General features: G+C 36.1%; 1 protein-coding gene across 1 annotated transcript in view; it reads left to right on the forward strand.

Annotated features, from left to right (window-relative positions):
• LOC128982097 (pH-sensitive chloride channel 2) overlaps positions 1–17,154 on the forward strand; it is a 96,818-nt gene that overhangs the window by 13,240 nt on the left and 66,424 nt on the right. The window contains exons 2-3 of the mRNA XM_054401147.1: positions 10,038–10,224; positions 11,764–11,978. Coding sequence (XP_054257122.1) covers positions 10,038–10,224; positions 11,764–11,978 — 402 coding nt within the window. The remainder of the gene's footprint in view (positions 1–10,037; positions 10,225–11,763; positions 11,979–17,154) is intronic.

Genomic DNA, 17,154 nt, shown 5'->3' on the forward strand with positions numbered 1-17,154 from the left:
ATCCACGATGACACTTTCACTTTATTGTTCTCCATGCTGTTGATCTTCTCGACGACCTCTCTGGACACATCTTTGAACTGGACTCCTCCTTGGGCTGTATGCTGCGGACTGGACTGTGAACTTGTGTCTTCTTGGAATAGGGCACTTATAAAAATATCTTCCATGTCCTCTAACCCTAGCTTCATGAACAGTTTTATTATGATTTGGCTTACTTTTATTGGCACTTCTTTGACAACCAATGGCATAATGATTCTTAAGTCCACATTTTTTACACGTTCTTCCGTACGCTGGACAGTTAGCCTTTGAATGTTCAGTTCCACACTTATAACACTTGTATGTTTGAGCTGTATTTTTATCTTCACGTACTGTAGAAGACTGGTAGCTTTGTTTTTGATTAGGCCTAGTATTACTAGCTTTATTCTGAGAACTAAAACTTCTTCTATTATTGTACGACTTAGGTCTTGTATTATTAATGGCATGTAAGCCTATGCTATTATATGAACTTAGGCCTACCTTACCTTGCATTATTTGCGCTTGCTGTCTACTTAGTTCAGCGGCTCGACCGACACTGATTTAAAGCTTTAGTCAAGGTTAGGTCACTTTCTCGAAGAAGTACTTCTTGAAGCTGTTTATCCACTATACCAATCACTACACGATCACGAATTAGACTCTCCTCGTCTTCTTTAAACTCACACGGCTTTGCTAGACTCTTCAGAGCAGTTACATAATGCTCAATTGATTCATTTTCTTGCTGAATTCTTGTAAAAAATTTATACCTGTTATATACAACATTCTTCTTGGGCATGAAATAATTATCAAACTGTTCATTTACCTTCTGCAGTGTATCAGCTTCTTCGGGTTTAAATGTGTTGTAGATTTCTATCCCTTCATCACCTATGCAATTTAGCAGCATAGCTATTTTAACCTTGTCTTCTTTGCTTTCATTCCCTAAGGCGAGCAGAAAGTTTTTGAACTTTTGTTTAAATAATGTCCAATTGTTAGCAACATTATCGTCAATTACTAACCCACGCGGCGGCTTGAAATCCATGTTAGGTTAGTTTCCAATTCATTTACATTTCTATAACAAAGTCTTTAACATCGATGTTATGTAGATGAAAAAATAACACCTACGCCACACCTACACCATGTTCAATATTACTTAAGTAATATTTATAATTAAACAAGATTAACTTGGATAATATTAATACACCATGCTTAAGCATTGAAGTACATTTATTACATCATCATAAGTTAGTTCTTCTTACATTGAGTTACAAAAATAGTACACCCGACACCACAGCCTTATGTATCATAGAGTCCTTTAATAGCAAAGGTAGGCTACTATATATAAAGATATTATAGGCTATACTATTATGTAACAATATGTGTAAACTAGCTGTTCTGAATTATACACAGTTTTAACTGCTGACTACCTGATTCCCGTACGTAGGACGGGCCCAAGATGCATGGAGTGGTGGGCCAGAAAGAGCGCGCCCCTCTCCCCTCCTCACCAATCGGACCAAGGCAGTGACGTCACTGCAGTCCTAGAGCCGCTACGGCCACTACTCACAGCCCGTACACAGCACTTTTAGATGTTATATTGCGTTGTTTACGCCAGTTTGTTCTACGCAATTGTTAAAATTGGTTTTGCTTGGTTTTCAATATATTAATATGTTATTCCTTATTATATTACGACTCAAATATTAGAGAAATTGTTGATTAAATTGATGTCCATTTCTGCAATTGTTGTTATATATCACTAAGGATCTACTCTGATCCGGTAAATAGCATCTAATTTTATGATGTACTGTATACATTTTTAGGATAGCCTACTTAACTGGTTCATGAATATATTAGTAAGTAAATTAGATACCCTTAAGATATTTCAAATTATTAATTAAATCAAACAAACATTTTTCACTATACAGCTATATCAAATAAAAGTATCTTTTGGTAATGTACAATCATCATTAGATTAGTGTTATTAGGAATGGAGATTTATATTTTTATGAATGGAAAGAAAACTACAACGGCCCTGAAGGGACATTCAGTTTCTTTTTGTCTTTCATTCTACTTCGACTTTTATCTCGAAGTACTTCGACTTTTTTCTCGAAGTACTTCGACTTTATTCTTAAAGTACTTCGACTTTATTCTCGAAGTACTTTGACATTATTCTCGAAGTACTTCGACTTTATTCTCGAAGTACTTTGACTTTATTCTCGAAGTACTTCGACTTTATTCTCGAAGTACTTCGACTTTATTCTCGAAGTACTTCGACTTTATTCTCGAATGTGCTTATTATAGTTCGTTATAGTTTTACGGCAACCACAACCACGGCCACCTTTAACTCCAGGCCGTGGCCTGCAGTTAGAGGTGGCCGTGCCACAACCCAACTAACTTGTTGATGTAGGGGAGTTTCTGTAGACATATTTTTTATAAAAATTGGCAGATAGAAAGGGGTTTTAGCTTTAGGACACATAATGGAATATGACACTTGCGATGCTGCCAGTTCGAAGGCCATGGCCTGGAGTTAAAAGTGGCCGTGGTTGTGGTTGCCGTAAAACTATAACGAACCATAATAAGCACATTCGAGAATAAAGTCGAAGTACTTAGAGAATAAGGTCGAAGTACTTCGAGAAAAAAGTCTAAGTACTTCGAGATAAAAGTCGAAGTACTTCGAGATAAAAGTCGAAGTACTTCGAGATAAAAGTCGAAGTACTTCGAGATAAAAGTCGAAGTAGAATGAAAGACAAAAAGAAACTGAATGTCCCTTCAGGGCCGTCGTAGAAAACACATTTGAAATAAAAACACTTTATTTACAAAGTGTATCTCTCACTATTGGACATGCAATCAGGTATAAACACATTGCGTTATTAGAGCTCATGAAATCCTTTACTTACTCTTAAATTTAGTACTGACGATGACGTTTCTTAGTTGATTGTTTTCGATTTTTCGTTGCCGTTCATTTGTTTTTGCCTGTTTAAAAAACTTCAATATCATTAGACTCTACTATTCTTCTTTGAGCAAATAGCTCAAGACGGTCTAGAGTTTAAAAAATTAACTTTATGGCGTATGGCTTAATGTCTTTACTTTCTTCACAGGGTCATTTATTCATATCAAAGCATTTTAAATATTTAATTTTCAATTTAAAATAGTATATTTCATTACTAGGACCGAAAGTGGCATTTTCTGTCGCGCGCTCAAGTTTTTGATGTGAGGCGAAGCCGAACACAGGTAACTCCAGTTGCACGTGCGAGGCGAAGCCGAGTATGTGAGAGCTATTTTCACGTACGAGGCGAAGCCGAGGACGGGAATAATGGAGCAAGTGCCGGATAATAACTTTCGGTACGAGTTATGAACGATACTTTTCATCAAGACGCAAAAATACACAAACACAGATTAGCAGACCTCAGTAATATTACAACTACTATTTTATTTCCCAATTAATTTGATTGATCATCAAAATAAAATAAAATCTTCTAAAAGGAAACCTACGTATATTTCTCAATAAATTTTGTTTAAACATAAAAATAATAGAATAAAACAACTGTTAACAGTACACAGCTGATTCAAATCATTAAGTTAAACCATAGCAAAACACTAGCGCGCGTAGAGAATAAATGGAGAACTAATTGAGAGCGAGGGAAAGTAGATTAAGAGCGAGGGAAAATCAGCTGATCGATTTTCCCTCGCCCTAAATTAGAGCTTGGGAAACGACTACTTTCATTGATGTCAGCTGTTATCGAAAATAGTTACTTTCGTTACGGAGTGATGAAGTAGCTATTTACCTTACAAGTGTAGTAAGAGCGTTTTTACATCACGCAGGTGAAGGTTGTACAACGAGCGGAAGCGAGTTGCATAATTTACCTAAGTGATGTAAACACGCTCTTGCGTAACGTGTAACGTACAAGATTTGACCTGACCCGACAATATACAGTAGGTTACGAACAATATTAATCATTATCCATTTCACTCATCTGCTAACAGTAACGTTCATTTACAAACAAAAGCTAGGTTAGGAAAATTCTTCAAAACATAACAATAAAATTCAAGAGCACAGCTGATTTCTAGCGTTGAACGTCGTTGGCTCTATAGAGGTATATTTTTTAAGTTAATCACTCAATGTTATTTAAATGGGTTTCATTACATCACCGAGTGAGTTTTTGATACTTTACATCACTCGAGAAGTAAGGAAGTTGTATACATCACGCTTGGGACAGGGAAGTTTAACATGGCGGGTTAGGTAAAATCCTTTTCCAAACTCTCAATTTTTATTTAGCCTACATTACGGTGTTTTATTATTACAACACAGCTTGCACAATTTTTTTTGTTCCCCGGTAAAGTTTTCTGAATTTCGTTTTGTAGAACATTCCTCCGCATCACTGCGATAATACTGTGTTCAGTAGACACAAGTTTGATTCAGGGCTCACGAATGTTTAACATTCCCCAAACCCAATAATCATTAAATTAATTCCTTTAAACATCTTCAAAATAAACAAATAGTATAAAAATGTTTGAAATCTAAAAATCGTTTCTTTTGCACCTTTCAATAAAGACAAAGCGTATTTTTTTGCAAATAAAATATGACTCTTATGTCGGATTGAGTTTTAGTCTTGGTAACTGTCATTATATATAGCTAGAGCAAACCGCATACCTAGCATTTTTATCTAAGAAAGTAAAGTAAAGTTTTCAGAAAGTAAACTCATATACAAACACCGAACAAACGTGCACTTTCATAAAAGAGAAAATCCTCTTAACACGAAAATAATAAAGTCTAAAATTAAATATAAGTATATACATACGTAATTAATATTTTTTTAAGTACCTGTGAACCAAGTTTTCCTCGGGGAAAATCATTAGTATTCTCTGAGAGTATTCTTTGGTCAATGCCATTTATCCAAACAGATTTTTGTGGTCTATTTAATTCCTGTAAAATAGTAATACAGTATCGTAGTTTACTTTGATTTGTAAGCAACATTTATGATTATCATGTAAAATCTATACTTATAAAAGGCAAAGCCCTCACTGACTGACTCACTCACTTACTCATCACTAATTCTCTTACTTCCCATTTACCTAGGAGGCTGAAATTCGGTACACCGATTCTTTGGGCATTAAATAGGAAAACGGAAAACTAAGTGGTAGTTTTTATTCTGATCGGGCTTTCGGGCTCTGCCCCAGTGGCTCTGGAGTTTCCCATGTTAACCTTATGAGTACTCATATTTAATGGAATTAAAGAATCTTAACAGCTGGTTCAACCACAACAAGTTGATTCTGTGATGTTCAATAGCATTAAAGAGTTAATAGGTTTACCAACAGGGTGCAGCACTATTATTTTTTTTTATTTTTTTTTTATTTTTTTTACATTTATGAAAACAGCTTGCAACCAAAAGGTGAGTGAGCGTAGCGAACAAACTTCAACCTGGAGGCGAGTTAGCGTAGCAAACAAGCTAACCTGAAGGCAAGTGAGTGCAGCGAACAAGCTCCAACCTAAAGATGAGTAAGCGTAGCAAACGAACTTCAATCAGGACGTGATTGAGCCATGCGAGCGAGCTCATCTTGAAAATTAACGAGCATTGTTATAAAACCACATTAGGACAGGACGACGACTTGACTAATTGAGCAGATTTTTTTCAGGAATTGAGCCAATATAACCACAGGCTTAGTGGAGATAGTCATTTTTAATTTATTATTCATACTTATGAAGTTAAACGGGGCAAAGCCCGCGGGTACAGCTAGTATTATATAATTGGTTGTTGTTTTTTTGTATCAACAAACCCGAATAAGTTTAACATTAAATAGAAAAAGAAGAAATCAAAAATGAAAAAGGATGGCGTTTCATTTATAACTAACACCAAAAAGCAGTTGAAGTACCGTAACTTTTAAACAGGCAACTTTTTGACCTAGTGCATTTCATTGCTTTCTATGCAACATACAGGCCTAATTGGTTATTTACTATTGTCAAACTGTTCACAATTCATGTTAGTTCAAAATCATAAAAATCATTATTTAGTAGACAAATATATTTGTGTCATAACGGGAAATACCTCATCCAAACCAGCTTAAATCGTGTCTGAAAAAGTGAGGTTTGTGCGTTTAGCATGTATCTAGCGGCGAGGCAGCCGCTGCCGGGACTGCAGTGACGTCATCGCGCGCAGTCCGCTCTGTCTGGCCCCTCTTTTACTCCATGCATCTTGGGACGGTCCAACACCTCGTATTTATTTAATTGACAACTTCATGTAATTGGTAAGGCTGAGACAACTGACATCCGGGGATGTCAAGGAATTCCAGCTTTAACAGCAACCCTTACGGCAAAATTTCTCAAAATTATTCTAGAGGTTAATTGATTGGCACTGAAGTACGGTATGATGACCGACGTGAAGAAGTAAAAAATCAAACTTACACAGCTTAAAGGTAGACCTCACTTTGAAGTAAGAACGTGTCTTCTCAACAAACAGATATTTTTTCTCAAATAAAAACATGGATTTAATCTGCCTTGCACTGATGAAATCACGTAAGTGTTAACCACAAAAGATTCGCTAATACAATTTTGATACTTTATCTTAAGGTTCTTAAAAATGAGATAAAACAGTTAACATAGTTAACATAACTCCCATGACGTACTGGGATCAGTTTAGTCATTATATAATCAACCATATTTTGTAACTCACGCAATAGTCATTATTGTTTTTACTATTATTTATTAATCATTAAACAAAGCTAAATGTTCAACATTTTGATAATTTCACACAGTTATTGCAGTTAGATGAGTTAGCGTAAGCCTTTAAAGTGTCTGTCGATTTCGACGGGTTTCACCTATAGTAGTATATCACGATTACTAGAAAAATACTAGAAAAAATTACTAGAAAAATAGAAAATTTTTTCTAGTAATCGTGTAGTATATGGATAATTAAAGTTTCTTTAAGGATTTTTACAAAAACGGCTCAACCGTCTTTGGTTGATATTTTTTTTAGTATGTCATGGTCCTTTTAACTCCAAACAAAATGGTATAACCGATCAATACTGTAAAAGTTACAGTTTTAAATCTGATGCGTTTTTGTGATTTTACCCAATAACATATCCCAGTTACTCCCTCCGCTTACCCATTATAATAGTTGTTGTTGACGACTAATGGAAGAAGATATGTGTTAGTTTGCTGATACCGTGTTTGTTTTGTTAGGGAATGGTCCAAACCCTATTCTTTTGCTCTCAAACATTGACCTTTTGTATCATATCATCATTAATTGATAGCTCAATGACAAATGTTGACATTAAATTGTGATGCATGACCTTTCATACCTGCCATAGTCTCAAAGTAATTAAAACTAAAAGCTGAAACTACAAGTTTTAAACGTTTACAACAACAAAACTGTGCTAGTTTATGGTTGAAGGTATAAAATATCTAATAAACAAATATATTTGTGGTTTGCAGTAATGAACATAACTAATGAATGAAGCGTGACTTGGCCTGAGCACGTTGCCCTCCATCAGATTACCACGTGTTCTGAGACCCGACCCTGGTGTATTGGTCTATCATAAGTGGTTTTTATTTGAATAGCTAATAAATTCACATAGATTTTGATTTTAATTTTTTTACAAGTGGATTGCACATATCCATGATAGGTACACTAACCTACCATGAAAAACTGATTGGTAACCAAAATACCCCGCCGCAGCAAACCTGCTGACTAAGAAAATTGCCATTTGCCTGAATTGATTTTAAATTAAAACTATTAAAACAAGTAACTAGGTTTGCTGCTATAGGGAGGCTAATAAAATGTGTTTTTTAGTAAAATATTAATAGCTTAGTATAAAATTAATAAATTTGACAAGTTTGATCAAAATTTATCCTAAACAAGCAAACTACAACATTTTAAAATATTCTCCATGAGAAAACCATTGAAAACGAGACCCAACAAGTCATAAATCAAAATTCATAAATTATTTCAAATTTCCCCTACCCCTCTTAAAAAAAACCCCCGCCGCAGCAAACCTGCCGACTAAGCGAATTTCCATTTGTCTGAATTGATTTTCAATTAAATATATTTAAATAACATTAGGTTTAACGAGTACCTAGGTTTGCTGCTACAAGGAAACTAATAAAGTGTGTTATTAGTAAAATATTGATAGCTTAGTATAAAATAAATAAATTTTCCATGTTTGATAAAAATATAAAAAAGCAAACTACAACATTTTACAATATTCTCCATAAGAATAACATGCGAATTTTAAATTTACAATTTTTTAAATTTTCTTCTTTACCAATAACCGAACAAAAATACTTTTACATACTAAATTATTTGTTTTTTTAAGCTCTTTAAAAAGATTTAAAGAAAAATTTTGTGTTTTGAGGGTCAAAAGGGAGAAAACCCAATTTTTACCCCATTAAACCCCCCGTAAAGCCCCGTTCCCATGGTCCGACGATGCTGGTTCGCGAACTCATTCAAGTTTATCCCGCTTTACACCTTTTAGCCAAATTTCATCAAAATCAGACAAAAATTCTGAAGTTATCGCGTTCACGGACGTATATATATAAATCTATATATACATATATAAATATTTCAACGAATGGTGTTTTTGGCCTCTGGGGACATCAAAATGAAAAAGTAAATCGGTCCCGGGTCTAGGTCTTACTGTGCCACCTACGGTAATAGCTACTTCCCTATATGGAAATTCGCTAAAAACAATAAAAACATGTACCAATATGCTAAATCTCTTACGGAGGTGGTTCTATTGACCTAAATATGGTTCCTATCGATTCACCGTGTATACAAATCTTGAAAACGACTTCCTTAATGACCTCAAATTGTGAATCATGAATTATATCAAAATTCCCCCAAAAAATTTCTCACCCCCTAAAAACCATGTTCCCCCATCGGGACTACTAGGGACTCATTGGATCTTGACTTCTATTGGTAAAACAAAATCAAGGCCCCCCATACACGTACCGGCCGGCCGGCCCGGCCTGAACAGTCCACGCCGGCCGGCCGATCGTTACGTGTATGGGGTCGTCATCCGGTCGCCGGCCGGCCAACCCCCACCTTCTGGCCAATCGGTAAGTGTATCGGGTCGCTGGCAGGCCGCCGGAAGGCCGACAGTAGTAGCATTATTTTTATTAACGTTAATTTTGAGGCTAGGCACGCATTTTGTATTTTCTGCCCAGTCTTTGTGTTGTGCCATATGAAGTGTTTTGTATTGTTCTGTGACAGTGACAATCTAAATTCTTCCAATAAATTGACATCGGTTGGTGCTGTTCTATTAAGCCACTCTTTATGCCATAATCCCCTTCTCTTCCTCTTTTTCCTTTTCTGCAGTGTTGCTAAAATCACAGCATACGCCATCACCTCCTCCATTTGAGAGGACATGTCACACTACAGCACTGTACACAGCAGCCACAAAACGTAAACTGACTACACACTTTCCGCTAGGCGGGGAAGACTATATACTAGCGTCAACTATTATAAGTCCGGCCGGCAGGCGAATTGTTGCGTGTATGGGGACCCTCCTTTCACAGGCCAAACTGTTCAGCCGGCCGATTGTTACGTGTATGGGGGCCTAAAACCAAAGTTTCATCTCTGAACTATTTTTTTTTCATTATTATTTAGTATTTTTCCTGTACATGACCTATTGGACATATTATTGTGGTAGCTCAACAATTAATTTTTATCTACTTTTAAAATCAACTGATTTTCATAATACCATTGCAGAACTCTGTTCCATTCTAGAAATGCCATTTGCTCCAATGACTCAAGATGGACTGGAAAGAGCAGTGAGGGGGGACATATCGTCGGCAAATAGGCAAGTTTCAGACTTAAATTTGAATCATTCCACATTGCGTCCTCTGATCAGATGAACACAGCAATGGGTAGGTAAAGCTGCTTATAGATAGGAAAGGTAGATACGTCAAGTTGCTGGATCTACTTTCCCTGTCTATAAGTCTGAACAGGGTCCCACTTAGTATACCTATTGAAACTGAGGAGCTGTAACTGATACACATATGATATTACTCTACTACAGTGTGTGTTCTATATTTACAGGGTAAAGTCAGAGTTTTGTCCCAGTCCCCTAAACCTGACAGGATCTCATACAGAGCACCTGATGCAGCTGACAGAGCCGTGTCGCTACGACCGCTGGACCAGACCTCAGTATGGCAACGGCGGCAAGACTCATGTCCACACTCGTATCTACGTCTACTTCCTTGGGTCCATCGAAGCTCAGAACCTTGTGCGTTTTTAGAAAATATCACAGTATACTACTTTTTTTAAATAGTAAGATGATAAAAAAGGAAAAATTTAATGTATAAGTGTATTTATGGAAGGTCAGAAATCTAATTTAACCTGTTTTCCCCCCGCCTCCCCCACAAGGCTTTCTTTTTCTTGTTTTCTTTCTACTGGTTATGTTGTTTTTCATCCCTTTATTATTAGATGATGTACATTTTTTGGTACATGTTTCAATGTCACTACATAATCCTCAGCAGGTACTTGTACTACTGTAGTAAAGTTTTTCAACTGGTGGCAGTTCTTTCATATGTTAAAACCTGTTCTGAGCAGTTATGAATCTTACTAATATTATAAATGTGAAAGTTTGTGTGTTTGTATGTTTGTTTGTTTGGAGTTCAATCACGCATTAACTACTGGACGGATTGGGTTCAAATTTTGGCATGATGATAGCTCACATTCCCGATTAACATATAGGCATATTCATATCTCAAAAATCCTTTCGAACTCCGCCCGAGTGGCTCTGTAGTTCCCCATGTTAACCTTATATATGAGTATTCATAATATAAAGGGAATTAAAGAATTTAGTCAGCTGTTTCTATTAAAAAAGTTGGTTCTATGATATGGAAAACATTAAAAAGTTATAAGATTACCAACAGGGTGCAGCACTATTTTTTTTTTTGCATTCATGACAGCTAATTTGAACTAAGCAGCAAAAAAAAACTGTGATACGCAATGAGAAATGTCAAAGTAGGATTGTGTACAGTTATGTTTATGTTTTTAATTTCATGAATAATTTGTGATATTTTGCGAATTTTCATAATTTATTTTTCTCTATTGTTTAGGTGAGTGGTAGAACATTATGGCTATGTTTATGTAAACTGTAAATTTAAACATGCATGATTTATGGGCGCCCAGGCGGGATGTTGTCAGGCGCTCCCCCCCCCCCCCCCCCCCAAACACACAATGAGTGATGCTTGTTATACAAAGTTGCTTGGCTGGTTGCATCGCTATCTGCGTTTTAATGACCATCAAATGACACTTTTAATGACCTTAAACTGACACCTAAACGGATTGAATTACCATTAAAAGTATTTTATTTGGGAAAACTTTGAAAATATATGAAGTGGTTGGTGTCAAATAAACGTATTTGTTCAATAAATGCATAAAAAGTAATATTCAAAATTCAGTTGAACATAACTTTCCAAAATACGTTATGTACATGTAACTGAATTTTTTAAATTTTGTTGTATTACTTTTGTTGTGGCACCCGCAGCCCCTCCCTGACCACGGCGCCCGGGGTGCTTGCCCCACCCACCTGACAGCCCTGTGTCCACAGGTACGATGACAGTAAAACTGCTAAATCAGTTCTGTCACACCATGAATCACTTTCTTTTAATAACTTTTTCAGAAGTTTTTATCCACTTTCAGATAAAAGAATGGGGTTTCTTTTTCTCAAGAATTTTGAATAATTCTGTACCACATGTCTCTTCCACTAATATAAGTTTTAAAACAAGTCTTATACATTTAACGTTTCTTATTCTAGCAATTCACGACCCACATACTGATTCGATATCGGTGGCGAGATCCTCGTTTGGAGCGAAACAGTTCTCTAATCACTGGAGATAACATGCTGATGGACCGGATCTGGACTCCACATCTCTACCTGGTGAATGAACACGAGAGTAAGATAATGGGATCTGGACGACAGGATGTGCTGATCTCCATACAACCTGATGGCACCATCCTGCACTCAACTAGGTCAGAACATGAATGGTTTACCAATAACTAGTTAGGTACTAAAAGAAAAATCATGTCTAGTGTGATCTTAACTAGCTGCTTCTCTACAACTGACACTGACAAAGTTTACACAAATGTAACTTCAGTATTGATGATTTGGTTGCAAACCAAAATAAAACACTGGAACTTAAAAACATACAAAATTGTTATACTGTAATCCATTTTAGTAGTTTACAACAGTAATCCTTTTGCTAGTTAATTATTCAATCAAATGTTTATTTTAATTTTTTTATTTAATGGAGTAATTATTGTTTGTCCAATTAAGTTTTCAAATAATATCAAGATTTTGTTTCCAAACAGTGTGTGACTCCCAAGTCCCAAATATTAAATATTGAATAACTACCTATGTGTATAAAAATAAGTGCACTATAGGGTTTCTAGTTTATCTTTCCTGAAAACTTTGTAAAAATTATTGCATTGAAATTTTGCAAAATATGCTTATACCGACGCTTCCGAGGCGAAATGGTTTGGCAACGTTCTTATATAAAAAAATCCATAACTTCTACAATATTTAACATAAAGCAATAGTTTTTTGCACCAAAATGTTCAGAAAAATTAGAGGATTATAGAAAAAATACATTTGGTTAGTTATTTCTTCATATTTATATGTAATACATTGCTAAATTTAAATTTTTGAGTTATTTTTTAATTTACAAACAAAAAAATTTAAAAAACGATTATTGACCAATTGCATAGCAGTAACCAACATATTTTTTTTTAACTAACCCTAAAGATATAAACTAAAGTAATCTGGAATAAAATTAATGTTTTTTTACCTGCTAATAATTTTTTTTATTGGTTACGGCGAATAAATCCTTTGAAATCGATAACTTGACTTTGCTATCCAAGTTTAAAAACTTTAATACTCATCCAATTGCAAACATCTTTTAATTATAAATCTTCTCAATACTTCATTTATGCACTGACCCTTAGATATTAAATGTGAACACATGTATTTTTAACTGTTACCGTTACCGCATATTAGGCTGTACATAAAATTAAAGCTGCAGTAAATGATGTGCCAATTATGTACTACTTACAAAGAAATGTATTTATAATTTATACTGGGCCTTATTATTGGATTAGAACATTTTTGTGATAAAGGCCTTTAACAGTAGAGGAGTTACCTTAGTTTTGAATGTGGGTGCGTGTGAGCTTCAACATTTTCTTTGCAATGCAAGTCAGCAGCTTGAATTTCCTTTTCAGGAAAATAATATACATCCTCCCTAGTCTTTAGTTGTAGGTGGATTGACACTTGAAATTGTGTTGCATAGAGGTGTCCAACAGATGTCTTCTCTTGAAGGCCAGTAAAACGATTTTGCTGGTCCGTGGGGATGTAGAAATTTATCTTGAATATCACACTCAATGTCATTTTTTCCCATGGCCAATCCGAAATACCAATTGTCAATACTACCTAAATATCAATTCAAATATAACAATTTGACTGAATGGTGTTTTTGGCCTCTGGGGACATCAAAATGAAAAAGTAAATCGGTCCCGGTCCTAGGTCTTACCGTGCCACCTACGGTAATAGCTACTTCCCTATAGGGAAATTCGCTAAAACGCACCTCAATACCTTCCCTGTAGCAGTAAACTTAAGTACCCATTAAAATTAATGTAGCCTATTTAAATAGGACTAGATAACCTGTTGCTCGAAATCGAGCAAAACTGAAACTGTTATAAAAATTTTTACAAAAAATATAAACAGCAAGACCTTAATCAAAGAGTCACTCTAAAATAATTTATATGACTGATTATAGAAATATAAAAATATTATTATGTAAAAAATATAAAAGCATCTACAATATTTAAATTTACATTCACTCTCATACTGTTTTGGTTATCTCTTATGTATAGTAGGCGGGTGCACTCTATGAGCACGTAGATGTCAATCACACACTGTAAAGTGAGCTTTTGACCTAATGTAGCTCAATTCCTCTCTTGACGCCAACCATCGCTACTCTTATTCTAGCATTGTTAAATTATTTTTTTGATGTGTTCTGTTTTAGGCGTATTTAAATTAGGGGCCCCAACCCAAGTTTTCGGTTGGGAACATAAGAGGGTAAGCAAGTGGATCTAACGACAGATCTATAATGGATACACGTTTAATATTATTAGTGTTGGAAAAACTATACGATTTATTTGGCCAGGTGGTGCTTTGTTTTCAGCTTTAGAAATTGCTGCGAAATCTACACAGGTAGAACCATTGTAGCGAGGGAAGACACTTCTTATGTCTCTTATTATGTACATAAGAATCTCACTTGACTCCTCGGAGCTCTTGTCCCTACATAATGTCTGCCACAGTTTTCAAAGATTTGCAAATGGGTTGGCATTGTGACCCTATTTCCCGCATATTTTTTCATTGCATTTTTTTAAATTGTGCTTAGTTCTCCTCTTTGGGTTCTAGTGACATTGTCGTACTTACTTAAATATCTGTGCGTATTCAGGATCATCACCTTCTTGAGGAATTAGAGGACCCACTCGGTGGTAAAACGTGTCACGGATCTTAAAATTGTAGATCCCCTGTGGAACTTTCTCATCTTAATGAGCTTTGGATCTGACCATGGTAAAGGGAGAACTGAATTGACGAACTTTATCCAAATAATTTCTGGATATAAGTCTCACAGTCCTATTTTCAGATTGGGAGTTTCCATTAAGAACCCGAAGTTTATTGTGGTGAATTGCACAAATGAGGTAAACGAACCTTTTATTTCTGGCAACAAAGAGTAGCCTACAAACTTAACTGTCTCGGCCAGTCTGTTCTTGCTTAAAAATATGTAAGCCACTACGATTAAACATTTAACGTACATTTGTCCGTGATTGGACTATCACAACGGTGGTACTACCACTATGTACCCATCAAATTTTCAATTGAGAGGTTGATGCAAGCGGTCGCGTTCGCGTTCCCTCCAGCCACTCACAGTTCTTCGTCGTACTGGCGGCATTTGATTTTAAATTGAAATGAAAGAGGAAAGTTAACCAAACAACAGAAAACACTATAAAGGAATTGGAATTTTGATACACATTGTAAATTACATGATAATATGGTAATGTAACGGATAACTACCCTGTGAATAATCACTTTTAAACATTCACTTCATCACATCGAACTGTAACTACATGATAATCAGTCAAATACGATGTAAGGTAAATCAATTTAACCATAGACGAAAAGAATTAAATATTTATTCTTAAACACTTTGTTTAATTATGGACCAGACTTAGTTAACAGATTGAAACAAAATATAAATTCCAGCTTTGCTCTGGAAGTTTTAAGTTCTACCAGTCTGTGGTTAACCTTAAATACTATTTCAAACTACGTCCATATGTTATTTGTAAACAAAGGGAAATGAGTTTGATCAAATGTCAACAGATAGCGCCGCCTTCAAAACTTTAGCCCTTAAGTGTACTTAAGTGGTGCCCTTTCTAAATATTCTGAGACGTATTTGCACATCTACGTGAAAATACCTTTAATTTGACACCTCAAACTTTAAAATCCATCAAGCCGTTATTGCGTTATGACTGTGAAAAGAAAACTGCTTGCGTATTAATATATAGACATAGACTAACCAACGTTTTATCTATGATATAGATATAAATCTCACAATTTAAAGGGAATATTATAGTAGAAATCCAGCAAGGTAAATGGAAATTCGCTTAGTTTGCAGGTTTGCTATGGCGAGGTTATTTATTTCTTTTCTTCATTACTGAACATTTTTTATCAATTACAATTGTTGTTGTTGATTTTTAACACACATTACACATTCTATTGAATTGATGGAAGATAGTCAAAATATCTAGTTTCAAAATTCATCTTTTAAGGTAAGGTCCAAGTATTTCGTGACTCTTAGATATTTTTTTTCAGTTAGAACTGTATCTAAATTTTTGTTGGACATTCCTCCATAGATTTGCCAGACCATTAGACAAATGAGAATGCAAAATGTGCAAAGAAAAATGATGCTGAACTGAAGGAGGCATGGTTGAAGGATAAAACATAGGTGTGATATTTCCGTCATATTCTGACGTTATACCCATATTTCAAACGCCATTTCACTATTTAGAAAAAAATATAAAAACAATAACGATCAAATCATAACAAATATATAATTAAATGACAGTTACAATCAGGTGATTGTCTGTTTACAATCTGGGTGACGTCAGCCTATGAGGGAAAGATCACACCTATGTTTTTAGCGAATTTCCCACATAGGGAATAAGCTATTACCGTATAGTAGTACAGCTCGTGACATCTAAGCTGGCACTTGGCCGATCGCTACTAGTACCTATTTCAAAAACGTTATGTCCCGTCATGCGGGTTGCATCAACTGCCCTCGCGACCCATATGAAGGCGCTCAAGTACATAATACAAGGGGAGTCAACCCCGAGAGGCAGCGGAAATGTTTGCAGTCCGGTCTTTTTCCTACCTCCACCCTCCTCCCGCCTACACTGCCCGCGCTAGGCCAAGTGCCAGCTTAGGTGTCACGAGCTGTACTCATGGTAAGACCTGGACCCGGGACCAATTTTTTTTTTTGTTTTGAGGTCCCTAGAGGCCAAAAATACCATCCGTTCAAATTCATATATACAGGGAGCGGCAGAAATATCTGACGGTTTTCAAGCGAGTACAGTCCGGCAGCTGAGTGGAGGGGGTTGGTGGGGAGCGGCTCATTCTCAAGGCTAAGTGATACCATTTCATTTCAGTCAGTCGCCATGGAGCAGTGGACCAGTATACATCACGCGTTTGCCGTTGAGGCGTTTTTAAAAAATGGCGATTCTGTTGTTGGTACGCAACATAAGTTTCGGAGGCATTTTAATGTGGCTCGTGGGGAACCTATCCCATCCCGAAACACCATCAAATTGTGGGTGGATACCTTTAGATCACAGGATCAACTGCAAAACGTAGGCCTACAGGCCGTCCAAGGCCAGTGAGGACGCCTGAGAACGTGGAGCGAGTGCGACAAGCTGTGCTAACGAGCCCGCATCGCCCGGCGCGTAGACAAGCTGCTGCTCTTGGCATGTCTGATCGCTATATTCGACGAATTTTGCACTCAGACCTTCACTTTCACCCATATAAAATAGCAATCGTCGGGTGAAAGTGAAGGCCTGAGTGCAAAATTCGTCGAATATAGCGATCAGACAT

Source organism: Macrosteles quadrilineatus, unplaced genomic scaffold (assembly GCF_028750875.1).
Source record: "Macrosteles quadrilineatus isolate MER2022 unplaced genomic scaffold, UCM_ALF_1.0 Scaffold_1__1_contigs__length_201487025, whole genome shotgun sequence".
Lineage (NCBI taxonomy): Eukaryota > Metazoa > Arthropoda > Insecta > Hemiptera > Cicadellidae > Macrosteles > Macrosteles quadrilineatus.